This window comes from Neomonachus schauinslandi, chromosome 12, assembly GCF_002201575.2.
Source record: "Neomonachus schauinslandi chromosome 12, ASM220157v2, whole genome shotgun sequence".
NCBI lineage: Eukaryota > Metazoa > Chordata > Mammalia > Carnivora > Phocidae > Neomonachus > Neomonachus schauinslandi.
The window spans coordinates 87,896,730-87,911,622 of record NC_058414.1 but is presented as its reverse complement, the minus strand read 5'-3'; the positions used below and the strand labels follow the sequence as shown (position 1 = coordinate 87,911,622).

General features: G+C 38.9%; 1 protein-coding gene across 5 annotated transcripts in view; it reads right to left on the bottom strand.

Moving 5' to 3' along the window:
• Window positions 1-297: 297 nt before the first annotated feature.
• The window catches only part of CALD1 (caldesmon 1), a 181,968-nt gene continuing 167,372 nt past the window's right edge, over window positions 298-14,893 (bottom strand). For all 5 annotated transcript variants that reach the window (XM_021692968.1, XM_021692963.1, XM_021692966.1 and 2 more), the window contains 6 exons: window positions 13,749-13,792; window positions 13,563-13,641; window positions 11,327-11,464; window positions 10,783-10,878; window positions 5,504-5,584; window positions 298-2,639 (listed from right to left, as the gene is read on the bottom strand). In XM_021692968.1, coding sequence (XP_021548643.1) covers window positions 2,634-2,639; window positions 5,504-5,584; window positions 10,783-10,878; window positions 11,327-11,464; window positions 13,563-13,641; window positions 13,749-13,792 — 444 coding nt within the window. In that variant the 3' untranslated portion in view covers window positions 298-2,633. The remainder of the gene's footprint in view (window positions 2,640-5,503; window positions 5,585-10,782; window positions 10,879-11,326; window positions 11,465-13,562; window positions 13,642-13,748; window positions 13,793-14,893) is intronic.

Sequence of the window (14,893 nt, the reverse complement as noted above, 5' to 3'; positions counted from 1 at the left end):
GGAGGAAGATACAGAAATTTTTTTTGGAAGGAGAATTATTTTTAATTCCTCTTTTCAACCTTTTCCATACATGTTTGATCAGTTGTCCATATCAGAGCAATTTTCACTATTTTATTAGAAAATTGCCTGTAATAAGAATAATTTAAACAATATGAATGAAATGGCTTTCCTTTTTTAAAGAGTGAAACCAAGACTCAATCTGAAATATAGATTTTGCTATGCCACCATCTTTATTAAAACAGATATAACTCTTATTTATAATCAATGCAGTGCATAAAAATAAGCAAGGCAGAGACATTTGGAGGAATTCCATTTATTGTGGATGCATTTTCACAATATATGTTTATTGCAGCTATCAATTATCAGTGAAAATATCAAGTGTTTATAAAACTTTTAGGAATGGCAGATTCACAGAACATGCTAGTCACCTTGCAGTCTTACCTCTTAAAGATAACAAAGAGAAGTGTAATCAAACAAGTAAACAAGGAATTTATTTTTCAAAAGATTAAATCCAAACTGAACAAAATTCTACCCTAAAATTTATTCCATCCATTATTGGAATAAAAGTCAGGATCGATATATTCTCAACTTTAGACTTTCTAGGAAAAAATATATAATAGTGATCAGGAGAAGCTCTTATTCAAAAGTACAACAAAGCAATGTTACCTCACCATGGGCCTTAATTCAAACTTTGATCCATTTCACTCCAATTACGGGAGTCAATGCTAAAATCAGGCACTGCGTGCAAATTCTAGTTCATTTTGTCATAGACTCATGTCTACTCTGTCATGGGTGGATGACTTGTGCAATCTTGGTGGCTTTCCTTCCTTTGGCCCAGGTGTGCTAAAGCTAGAGGATTCGACAACTCTTTACTGATTTATGAGGAAAATATACTTTGGAAGGCAGTGGTCACTCCTCACGCCAGCCTTGCCCTGGCTAGCTCTTCCAGGGCAGTACTGTAGATTAGAAAACAGTCATTTGAGAGGCTCCCTCAATGTGGTAAGAATTGAGACTAAGACAATTTTGGTTAAGTCAAATGAGGTATAAGTTTATAGAATTACACTACATGTATATTTCTATGCTAGAACATATTGCCAAGACACTGGAGTACTCTTATCATCTATTGTGGAGAATAGATGAACACTTATAAACTAAAATAAGATGTGATATCTAGATTGTGTGTGCAAAATGTAAAAATGACAAGTCGATAGACTCTTGGGGAAAAAGGTAGAACTAATAAAAGTTACATATATTTTTTTAAAATTCAACATGTTATCAACTTACGACAAGTACCAATTACTAATAAAAGTAGAAAAGTTTAATTTAAAAGATGTTTCAGTCTATTAAGAATGGAAATACTGTCATGACTCCTAAATACTGGCTTTTGCTCACTTTTCTTCTCTGCTCCCAGACATTAGCCAAAGTTGGTCTTAGCATACCCACACGTGGAATTCCAATCTGTATAATTTTGTGACAAAAATTCTTGTCTTCAAATTTTAGAGAAGGAAGAGACGTCATTTATCATCTAAGCCAACCTACTGTGGACTTGATTTTAAGAACAGAATAGAGTTCTGAGCAAGCTTTGAGTTTGACCCAGATGGTAGATTTGGGACAATTCACACTGGACTTCAACATTGTTTTTAATTATAAACTAAATACTCTGTTTTATAGAAAATGTCAACTAATTTTGACACTTCTATAATCTCTCTTTTCTTCTTACAGGTTATCGGGCATTGGAAACATATCAATACCTATTCTGCCATGTATCTATTGGCAAATATGAAATATTAATATAATATTGTGATTTTTAATTTTTAAAAAGCTGTGATATTGGCTAGTTACAAGGACATATTGCTAAATATAATAGTCTAGCACATAAAAAAGCTTTCTACCATTAGTGTGTTTGTATACGTGTATGCACATACATACATGATCAGGTCATCTAAAATGTGGTTCGCTATCACTACCAAAGAAATCCACAAAGCAACCAACCTAAAGAATCAGTACCAATGTCAGCTGACATCATAATCCAATTTAGATATTCATCAGCATGAAAAAAGTAATACCTTAAGAGTGTATCTTTTTTTTTTTAAAACAATCATTATTGCAGTATCTCAAATCTGAAATGGGTTACTTTCAGAAAGTGTTTCAATTGCCTAGTAAGATAATTTCTTCCATGCTTTATGCTAAAGTGCAGAAACAACATGATTTCTGTATTAAAAATAAAAAAAACCCAAATAAAACCACTAGGGCTTGTTTTTCTGGACACTGCACACATTCCTCAGGCAATTTTCAATGTGAAGCTCCTTTAGTTGACTTCCGGTGTGGCTGGTATCACTGCTCAGACACAGAGTTATGATGATCAGTAGGAAAGTCTCTATTTCACAGCATGGGTTTCTTTAGAAACAGGCTCCTGTGCGAAGGCAGTACTTTTACCATGAGCATCTCTAGACTGTGATTATTAAATATAGTGATAATATACATGGGTTTACTGGGATAATGAAAAATAAAACAAGAGGAAATGAACTCAATTTAGTAAATCAACATAAATATAAAACAGAGCAAACTAGCCCTCTCCAACTGAGCTGGTCCAGCATCTTGAGCGGCTACTTTGGGTTCTTTCTTGAATTCTCTCAAACCTGCTAAGAGAAGAGAGCTTTAAATCCACAGGCCATGGTGTTTCAGCCAGATGTTTTGTGTCAGAAGAAGAAAAAGATAATTGAAATATGGCAGGAATAAATATTTATGAAAGGGAGGATTATTGTTGGTATTCTATTCAAATATGCTTCTCGTCTTCCAGTCTACCTGTCTTCTGTTGATTTTTTTACTTCCCTCTTTCTTCTTTATATTCCTCCTTCCCCATCTTGGTCTTTAGCCTTGCTTGTATGAGCTTTTTTAATTTTTTTTTTTTTAAAGATTTTATTTATTTATTTGAGACAGAGAGAATGAGAGAGAGAGAGAGAGCACATGAGAGGGGGGAGGGTCAGAGGGAGAAGCAGGCTCCCTGCCGAGCAGAGAGCCCGATGCGGGACTCGATCCAGGGACTCCAGGATCATGACTTGAGCCGAGGGCAGTCGCTCAACCAACTGAGCCACCCAGGCGCCCTTAATTTTTTTTTTTTAAACTCCACTGGAGGGGCGCCTGGGTGGCTCAGTTGGTCGAGTGACTGCTTTCAGCTCAGGTCATGATCCTGGAGTCCCAGGATCGAGTCCCGCATCGGGCTCCCTGCTCGGCGGGGAGTCTGCTTCTCCCTCTGACCCTCCCCTGTCTCATGTGCTCTCTCTCAAATAAATAAAATCTTTTAAAAAAAATTAAAACCCCACCTGAAAGGCCAGGAATCCGTAGTGTGCTTTCTGGAACAGGCACATGTGGTGAATGGCTCAGTCTCGGCCACGTCAAGGACAATGGAGAAGTGGAATGGGCTTATCCTTAGTTTTCTCTGATTTTTTAATTTCTTCCCTCCTATTCTTACACCCTGACCTTTGAAACCTATGTGGCCCACACTCTTATTTGTGTATCATTTCTTCAACTAGCTGCTAAAAATCCTTGCTGACATATTCACAAATATTAGTGTTGTGAATCTGCATTTTCAAATGTGTACGTCCACCTCAAAGGAATGACTGCAGGACGTGTAGTGAGTCTGACATTTTGGAGCCAAGGAGCCACCCACCTCATAAACTCAGCTCTGGGCCTTGTGGTTATATTATTATTATTACTGTACAGAGAGTTTCATGGTATAGACCGAGCACGAGGGGGTGGTATGTGTGAAGACTCACCCCATCACCTTCCCACCTTGTGCCACCACATGGTACAGTTCCAAGGAGTCCCATTCACATTGTGTTGAACGTGAGTGGTGTTCTCTGGAGTGTTACCATTCCAGATCATCTCTGTACTCCACTTCCCCGAACCCTGGCTCAGAGGAATGTTATCCGGAGAGGCTCCATGAAACCTGTGCTGATGGGCAATGGACAGCTGACACCCTCTACTCAGAAAGCAGACTATATACACATCTCACTGCCATTTCCGAGAGGTTGGAGACGATGCTAGAGGGGTGATGATGGCTTAGGCCGACAAAAGTTCATTCTTTGTCTTAAAAAAGAAACTAATGAGCAATTGCCCTACTCACCTCCACCAGGAGAAAAATTGTGCAACGAACTTTAAAGCTTTGTATCTTCTGCTAACTATGCAATCCTCAAAAGAAAGCAGCATGCATAGTGGTTAAGAATGCAGACTCAGATCAGACGGCCTGAGTTTTGATGCAGGCTGTGCTAACTTACTGTTGTGTGGCTTGGGCAAAGTTCATCTCTCTGTGCTTCGTTTTCCTCAGCTCTAAACAGGGGTAATAAAAAGACCCACTTCACAGGGTGGTTGGAGGGTCAAAGGAGATAATGTAGCTTAAGAAGGCAGAACAGTTCCTTGCATAGAGTGGACATAGTGGTTTGTAGTGGTGATAATTATTACTAGGTACTTTTAATATATTTAGCAATGACTTAGAAAAGTTATTTAAAAATCACCTTTAAAATAGAGAGACTGGGCCAGTGGATTTTGTTGGAATATAAGAGCAATCGATAACTAATCGAGAGATGGAACAGCACACTAGGCAGCTGTGCCAGACTTAGGAGCATGTAGAGGTAGGAAAGGAGAAGTGATTCTCTCACTTCAGGGACCTGTAGAGATCCTCTGGTTGCCTTTGAGGTGTTCCTCAGTCCCAGGTTTGCTTGAAAAGTGCTTCTAAATTGACCCATAAGCGGACTGTTCTAATCCTACTTATGGTTGCTCTCTGATTTCTCTCTCTTCAGTTTTCCCTCTATTAAAGGAGAAGACTGGGCTTATTGCTTGAAATGGGGAAGGGCTACAATTAGAAGCTGAATTAGCTCCTTGGACAACAGAGTCCTATGCTCAGTCAGAGTATCATTTAGATATTGTCTAGAGCCTCCTTTATGAAGAACGAGCATACCTGTTGACCAGAAGATCAAAAAAAGACAAATACAAGTATTCTTTGCCATTAGTTTTCATAGGGTAGCAAGTTTTGCCTGGCTTTTAAATATTATTTTAATTTTTTTCCATAGCAACCTTGGGTCCTAGGCTCCTGGCAATGTAATGGTTCCAGAAAGCAGCTTTGGAGCCACGCAGGGAAACAGATGTTTTTCCCTAGGTGATCTTCAAATGGCTGCGGTTCCAAGCCTGGACCATGTAAGAAGTATAAAGCACGCTTACCATATGACCTCTGTTAACACTCCTACCACTGTGGTGCTTCTAGAACATCTTACTGCAAACCACTCCACAGGTCTGGACTATTTATGTTGTATGACTGACAAGCCTACACTTCTGAAGGCTCTGTGAACTTTACCTCTCACTGTATCATATATAAGTTTTTAGAAGCTGATGGTTACCTAGCAAGGCTCTTTGGATCAGTGATATTTCTCATTTGACCCTGGAACATCATACTGCAGGATACAGCAGGCAAAGAACCTATGAAAAGCAAATCTTCCCAGTAGATTACCTTAGTGGGAGAAGTGACCTTATCCACAGATTGCTTTTCCCAGAGGTTCCGCTTGCCAGATACATCTCCTGGCCTCAAATCCTAATGAAGAAAAGGCGAAAGAAGTTGATAGGTGGCCATTTATATTTTCTGGCCACATCTAAATAAATCACTACTTCTGTTGTTTGTTTCAATCAATTTCTTATTTAATACGCTTTATCCTGGTGATTCGAAATGGATGGAATCAAAAGGATCATTAGCCATGGTTTTTATATAGACCTTGATCTATGTTATGATATGAGAATGGGCTGGAATTATCCAGCAGATAGTTCCTGTCCTCCACTGAGGGCTTCCTGTTTATTGATCAGTAGAATTGGAATATAAGCATATTTAAAATAATGTAGCCTATTTTTAACTTTTCATGCTCTTAGTAGCGAATAGAATAAATGTTCTCCCTCTCCCACTCCCCCTGCTTGTGGTCCCTCTCTCGCTGTTTCTCTCTCTGTCAAATAAATATATAAACTCGCTGGAAAAAAAAAAAAAAGAATATACGTTACTTTTAATTCTTTTGAGATTGGATAAGCATTTCACCTCTTGCAGATTAACTTTCTTTCAGCATTCTGGTGTATTCCCTACACTCTTAGGACTTCAGTGCAGACCAGCCTGACTTCCAAATGCCAACACTCCATTTCTTTGCCTGAGGTCTTTCTCTGGCTACAGAGGCCCACTCTGCCCACCCAGGAGGCAGGCTGGAAGTTCAGAGAATTAACATCCCCAGGAGCAGTCTTCAATAACTCATGCCAAATCACGATGAGATTTGGTGCAAGAGTATTTCTCAGGCTCACTCACGCCTCAGAGGTGGGATAACTGGGAAGCGTGTGTTTTATGGTGGTTTCCAGGGTGCCTCGGTGGGATTAAGTTTTAATAGCCCATGTGGTGACTTGCTAAATAGCATTATTGGCTACCTCCTTTTCCCTGACTCACTTCCTGTAGTGTTTTCTTCGCCTCCCAAGTAAACTACTTGCACTCGAATTACTATCTCAGGGTCTGCCCCTGGGCAGCTCAAACTGAGACACTTTTCCAATTGCACTTTCCTCAGACTAAAATCATGTGTTTCCTGAGGAGCAAGTGGATAATTAAGAAGGGTATCAGTAGAGTCTAGCCCCACAAAAGGAAAGATTTACCACAAGTTGTACCCACAGGAGAAGTTGAGTTGATGACATGTGTGAGAGCATGTGGAAATCTTGGGAAGAAAACACGAAAATAACGATCGGTAACAGTTACATAGCTTCGATTCGTTATTTACTACCCTCAGAATTAATCTGGTTTGGAGAGGGATCCAAATTTCTGTTTCCATTTACTTTTCTTCCAGCATTTGCTTATATTAGTACTTGGCAAAGGTGGTTTGTAGAAAATAAATGTGTTTTACTGAAATAGTAATGTTTATTTTGGCAAAACCTTTTCTCATTAGGAAGGCAAAGCTAATAACGATTGCATTTATCCACAGACACTGGTCTACATGGTCATATTTTTGATAGATACTATTGAAATCTTGACACTGAAAATGCACTGGTTAAATGGTACCATGTGAAGCATTTCAGATTTACCTTAATCTTACTGAGCTTCTGGATTTCCGTTGTGACTTGGATTCCTGATATTCTATTAGAGAGTTACACCTATTTTACTTGGAACCAGTAAGCAACAAATCAGGTTGTTTTTGAAGAATTCCACTACATTTGCCAATGTAGGTAGAAGCTGCCAAATTGTCTGGAAGACTGTTTTAAAATTTGGGAAACTATAATTAGGAACATACTAATGGAAGCTCTGGACAGTGGCTATTATTACTTTATTTATTTGATTCATATAAAACAATTATTATTCTTTCACATGAATGTCCTTTTACTGAAGAAAGTGAATTGTATTTCCCTTAAATCCTGCCTATTAATCTATTGAGAGCACTTACAGAGTCTAAAGAGTCCATCGCAAGAAAATATTAACATCCAAGTGGTAAGCTGGCATTTTAAATCAAAGGGGAAATATAAATGCAATTACCTGACCAGACTACATTTTAGAGAAAGACCCACTCCAGAAGAAGAGGGAGAAATGAAGGCAGGAGAAGCAGGTTTCCAATCAACCAGAGATCAGAGAATGAAGAAGAGAATTCAGCTGAGAAAGACATTGTTGGGATTTTTTTAAACAAAAAGAAAGACAAGTTATCACTTAAATTGCTGTATATAACATGTAGGTGAGACACAAATAACAGTCAAACCAGATAAAGCAGACATACTCAGAACTCAGAATTCCAGTTATAAAGTTACACCAAAATCCTATAAATTCTGCCCACAAATAGCAGATGTCCCAGTAACAAATTAGGTGTAGATCAGTGTTTAATTCTAAATAAGTTAATTTTCAGGGACCCTAAAAGATATTGATTTGACAAACTACTTTGAACACCTTTAATTTTTAGCATATGTGAAAATTGTTATGTAACCATGGTAAAAGGTGGTTTTTCTCTTCAGGGAGTTTTAGAACAGAACACTAATACTGTGGATTGCTCCTTTCCTTCTTGAGGTTTCACTGGGTGAGGACCATTTTGGTGAAAGAATTTTCCTCTGATTTTTTTTCCTTAGTGGTCACATGCCACACATTTGCCAAAACAAACCCAGGCTTTCCCATCTACCCATATATGCCAATGACTATAAACAAGGAGCTGTGGATAAATCACCTTTGATCCCAAATCAGAAGTTACCTTTGGGGGCCTCCCATTTGCTGCTGTCTTTAGGTAATCCTCTGACATCCTGGGCTCAGGCTCAGAGTCCCAAGGGGGTCAAACTTAGATGCCTGCCACGAAGGGCCAGGCTAGAAACATAAATGCCCAAAGAGGCCTGGTGTAAGAAACTTAAAAAATAAAAAAAAAGAGGGAATCAACAAATTCAAGAGTGTATGCCTCTACACCTCAATAACATGTTCAAATTACAATTTTAAAAAGGGAAATAAAGCACAACAGCCCCAAACTACACAGATCTTAGCTGCAGGCCACCAGTGTGTAACCCCCTGGATAAAACCTGAACAAGATACTAGCTTGACCTGTCTAAGCTGCCTTCCCAGACTTAACCTTTTCCTGACAAGTTTTACGCATCTGCAGGGTCCTCCCAGCCCTTTCTGCATTTCAGAAATTTCATCTCTTTTCTGCTAGATCCATAGTGTCTATAAGTTACCCTCTTGCCCTTGCTGGGCTCCAAGTCATGTCCTCTCCCAAAGAGACTGCCATGTTGCTTATTCAGACTTCAACATGGTGCTGGGTGTACTACGCTGGGATGTGCACGAAGCTTTAATCTGCTTATCAAGCACATTCAAACAAACTTTTATTTACAACATCAATTACATTTCTTTTCTTCCAATCTGACCTTCATCCAGGAAGCCACATTAGTCTACCAAATCCAATGGGACATGGGAAAAAAATAGATCACCATAATCTATACTAATTTTTGCATTCTGCTTTCCTTTACTCTCCATTCTCTAGGAGATGGTCTAGCAAATTGCTTACTAAATCACAGGTAAGGCAGGCAATGGTTTTGTAATTTCCCTGTAATACCTTTTGGTCCTACCAGAAAATGGGCTTTTTTGAGTGGAAACAGGCAGTTATTATACCTGTTGTAACAATAACTAAGTTAAATCTCTTAACCCTCCCATTAGGACAACACAGATGATGATAACTTATCAGTTAAGGTGCTGCTAAAAGAGTAAGGGTCAAGTCCTGGGCCAAATACAGGGGTATAATATGGTATAGAAATGAACGAGATCGCCACTATTATAAATATGAAAAAGTAACCATCTCGTCTAGCAAGGTGCCATACTCATCAAAGAGGAGAACATACACCTTTCTCTCTTTAGCCTTCCTATCTTGTGAGACCTTCAGTGGGTCTATGAACTTGCTGAATTTGTATCAAATGCATGTTTGTGGGGAGAGGGTCCTTCGATTTCATTAGGTTTTCAAAAGGGTCCAAAACTCAGAAAGGTTAATAATCACTCGTCTGGACACACTTATATAAGTTACCATTTTAAAAAGTAATTCCTACTCTTTATGTCACCTTTGGTGCTGGGGAAATTTGAGGCACTAAAAAGAATATACATTTTGGGTATGATCCCTTGCCTAAATTGTCTCCAGTTATAGGGCCCTCTTTCTATATCTACTTGGAGGGGGTAAGGATTCCCCCCCCGCCAGTATATAGACTTTTCAATTTTAACTTGGGTTTAACTTGGATTTACCTTGGTGAGCCCTAATGCAAAAATACCTCAGGTTGAATATTAATTGACTACAAGGAGTTGTACCCACGAAATGTATGGAAATACTTCCATTTTTTCTTTTTAAGTTGGAAAAGTGATAAACTTTACTGACTACTTTGGAGATTAAATATGGAGCCAATGGATGCAATTAAATGCACAACAATGCAGAGGCTGATGATTTAGAAAGCTTTTCTTCTACCTCTGGCTTGGAGTTGTTATACCAATGGAGGCTCTGCTCCCTTGGGCACCAACAAAGGTATAAAGGCAGCTTAACAGAGAAAGCCCACTAATATATAGTGCGGAGCTTAATAAGGTTTTTGATTATAATGATAAATGCAAGGCAATTATCACATTCAATGAAAAATTTAAAAGAACATTTTTCTAGTAAGATAGCCACACTTAGTAAGAAAATGTTAGATTTCCAAAAATAACATTCATAACCGGTTTTTATAGTTTCCAGTTTTACTGTGTGTTTTTTTTAATGGCTTTCCTTTGGAGGTGTTGACAATAAAATTATAGCAATTATTTCAACAACTGCCCAATAACTGTATTTTTGTGTTAAGTTACAGAAATTAGGCAAATTAGAAAATATGGGTTCAAAATAGCCAACATACACATTCTTTTGGGAGTAAGTCTAGGAGTGTCCTTGACTGAGAAGTGGCCAAGATAATTTGACATTTTCACTTTCAAATTCCTAACTGTGATTTATAGAATGGAAGCTAAACAAACAGACCAATTAAGACTGTAAACTGTGACCTGCCTCAAGCTCTGGCTAGCTACTCCACTCAGGGTGTAGAGGTGATCATGGCACCATTTTACCCTCTGGGGATATGGGTACAGCTGCTCTGGACCAGTCCCTCTAAATCTGAGCCCCTCCTTGTTTGTTATTCATCAGGGTGACAGCAAAGAATAGGAGCACCCGTCTTTCCCAGGCAAACAGACCAACAGCTTGTTTTCTTCGGCTCCTGGAAACTGAGAGATCAAAAAACTTCAAAAAACCCAGAGCTACTTACAGAAGGTTTGGGAGCAGGTGATTTATTTCCATCTGGGGTTTTAGTTAGCCATTCATTGATGCGGCTGGAAACCCCCACCTTCAAGCCAGCAGTCTCCTACAAAGTCAATAATCCAATATTACAGGAAAAAAATAAACTTTACTTGGAAAAAAAACTTCAAAGTAACCTTAAAATACTATTAGGTATTACTCCACATAACCATTAGGTGACACCAATCATTTACTGATCTCTATCTTTAATATTTTGAGTAGAATAAACCTTAAACTTGATATTTAAAGACGATGTTATCTGGTTTTCTTTCCCCTGCACCTCACCCCACCCCCAACCCCAGGGGTTGATGATTAATTTCAGGCACTTCATTTAGAATACTGTGGTCACAGCATAGGACACAGCCTAGCCTCCTACACACATCATCTCTGAGGGAATTAACAACTTCTTCACTGCTTTTATAATTAACTAGTGTGATTCCTTAAAAAAAAAAAAAAGGAAAAAAGGAAAAAAAAACCCAGCCTCCAAAATTAAAAGACCCAAATCCTATACTGACCTTATTTGGTGTGCCTGACACAGTGGGGGATGAAAACACATTCCCTTTCTCCCACATGCTCTTGATATTGCGGACACCTTCAGCAGGAACAGGAAGATCCGAGGCTGCTGGCTTCAGAGGTTTTGCAGTTTTTGTTCCCTGAAATGCATGAATTATCTTTAGGGTTGGTGCTGATAAGTTTGTTCTCATAAAATTATGCTGAGCTTGTCTACCTCAACATCATCATTTAAAATTCATTATGATATTAAAAAAATATCACCTTCACCAAAAATTCTGTTGTGAAACTACATTCTCATGACATATATGCCTCAAATAAACCGTAATACCTACATCAGAGGATCTTTCAAAAATGAAATGATGTCTTTTACTGAAACACCACTGATTGTGAAGGTGGTATCTCACGTCGTTTCTTCAATAGGTAAGTGCTTGTATGTGCACGGGGGACCATGCTAGGCTCTGGGGATATAGAGCTACTCAAGACAGTCTGCTCCGCGAGCTACGGTGGGCTTAACATTTTATTTTATTTTATTATTTATTTATTTTTTTTTTAAAGATTTTATTTATTTACTTGACAGAACAGAGAGAGAGATCACAAGTAGGGGGAGCAGCAGAGGGAGAGGGAGAAGCAGGCTCCCCACTAAGCAAGGAGCCTAATGCGGGACTTGAGTGCTCGCTTCGGCAGCACATATATTAAAAATGCGGGACTTGATCCCAGGACCCTGAGATCGTGACCTGAGCCGAAGGCAGACGCTTAACCGATTGAGCCACCCAGGCGCCCCTGGACTTAACATTTTAATAGCAGAGAACGGCAGTAACTAGTTACACAAGTATTTATTTCACATTGTGCTAAGTGCTATGAAAGATGAATGTAGTGCTGTAAAGCACGCCCAGAGAGCATACATGAAGGGGAAGAATACTTAGTTTAGGGGAGCAAAGAAGGCGCCTCTGAAGAAGTGACATTTCAACCGAGATCCAACAGAAGGTTTAGAAGTGGCTAGGTGAAGAGAAGGAGCAATGCCATTCCATGTAGAGGGAAGGGCATATACAAAGGACTGAAGACCGGAGAATATACCAGAAGGAGGGAAGAACAGATGTAAAAATGAAAGGTGTGCATTCAAGATACGTGTCCAGCAGCAGTGACGAGCATCCCCAGAATCAGGCAGTCTCTCTGGTGGTCCTGCTCTGCGGCCTGTGGCATGGGCTGCCAAGGTGGCTGGCCAGGTGAGTGGAACATACCATCGGTGGCCTGCACATAAAAAACCTCCTGGGGCTGTGTACGCTCTGAAGCCACAGTCTTGGCTTTGTTAATCCTAGCAGAGCTCTGATCAATTCAACCACAGAAAATAACTATCTGCCATTTGTCTTGTATTTTTCTGGACATTTAATCTTGTGAAAAATCACCTCTTGGGTGTTAGGACTTGACTATTCATTTGACAAATCATCCAGACCTCTCTCTTTCTTATTCCCTCTTAGCATTTGTTTGTGAACTATTTCACAGGTATCTCCACTCTGCAGTACAAAGGAGAGGAGAAAAATCAAACCGAACTGATCCAATTACTTTATAGCAGGTGTTCTGATACACATCAGAAGGGTGAAAGCATTGACTAAAAGTACAAAAGGAGAAAAAAACACATCTTGAGCAATGGCACTGTACCAAGTGCTTTGGTACTTGGAAATATACTTTATTTCCAAATAGCATAGATCCCTTTTATTGGAGGCGGGGGGGAAGTTGGAACAGAAAGAAGCATAAAACTATGGTCTTTCAAGCACAAAACAATTTGAAACTGATGATAATTAAACTTGGTCTATCACCTTTATATTAGCTCACACTACTACTTTTATTTGATAATAAAAGTTTTTATAGATAAAAAAGGATTAACCACAGTTGCAACTGTTTAAACTATATATGGGAACACATTTTAAAAGTAATTAAGGATATTAAAGATATACTTATGAACATACAAGTAATATAGTTCAATACCAATGAGCCCATTCATTAAACGAGTAACAGCTTTATTAAAGAATATTCCAGCTGAAAGTAGAAAACAATAATTTATTTAAAATCTTCTATAATCTATCTTTATCACTGCTCTTCTCTATAACTAGTTCAAAGTACAATGAAGCATCACTAATATTCTCACACAGGAATGTGGTTACTGGACCTGAGTACTGTCCTAAGCCTCTATGATCATCCATCCCCAGAGTTTATTTCTGCCCACGACTGAGGCCACCTCACCTCAATTGCACTGGTGTATTGCTCCAGTCTGCTGTCAATCTTGGAGACAACTGCTGCTTGATGAGTTGATTTGACACCACTGTTTAAGTGAATAAACACACACACACATACATAAAAATACAAGAGAGAATCTTTCCATATATATATATAACAGCTGATGATTCTCAACTGAACAATCATATTTACCTTTTCTGCACAGACTTATTCAAAAATTCTGCTCGTTCTTCTATCTAGAAATTGAAAAAAAAAGCCCAGTTAATACTTGCAGCTTATAAACAATGTTTCTCAGCCCACTTGGTGAGTAAAAGCACCAGAGTGTGTGTAAGGGCAATAGTAATAATAAAACTACTTTGAGACATTTGAGAGTGAGATTTGGAGGCGACAAATGGCAGATGATAAAGAAGGTGTGGAGAAATACAAAGTTCTGGAGGCAAATTAAAGACCAGACAGAAACGGAATAAAAATGCCTCTGAAACAATGTAAATCAGAGGCAAAAGAAATACATTTCAAGACAACAACCATTTTTTCCAAAAGCACATGCTGTTACCCTTTAGGACGTATATATATGAGTATAAATATACCATGTTATTTGATTAATGGAAATTTCCCACAGCGTTTTAACTATATATTTAGGGCATAATAGGACCGAATAAGAAAGGTAACTAGGAACTGTGAACTATTCACCTCCTGCTTAGCCTTGCTTCCTAACTGTCAAGCCTACTGCTGAATTTAATTTGCCTTGAATGTGGAAGATGGGGATGGAAGGAGACTGAGATCTGGGGCATGGCTCCTCAGGGCTGAGGCCTCCCATGAAACCCCTGTTAGCCCAAGTGGGAATGACAGAAATTTACACAGAAAAACTTATGGATATATATGAAATGGTAGTCTTTAATAAGATCCTTTTTCTTTTTAAAGCTAGGAACTTCCTTTTACTAAAACTAAAGCTACTAAATCAAACACTATATTTCATTGAAACTATATCACCCAAATCAGATGTTCTCTGTAAGTCAGCAAGTACCTGTTGACTCCTTATGATACCCAATGCCAGGGGAGAAATAGCCTCTGTCACTTATCACCTACCAAAATCAGCAAATAGTAAAACCTTTGTATATGACTGCCTGTGCCAAAGCATACATGTGCTGAAGGGGGCCATTTTCTTCCCTGTTCAGGAGGCCAGGGAATCTACCAGACTTCAGCTACCCCAGGCTGGTGTGGTTGAGTATTCCCTACAGTCTTCTGAGATGTTAGTGGCTCTTTCTGGCCTGGACTGTCCCTGGGACTCGTGGACTTTTTAATAAACACCGTTAGGCTCTTTATAGATGTTATTGGGG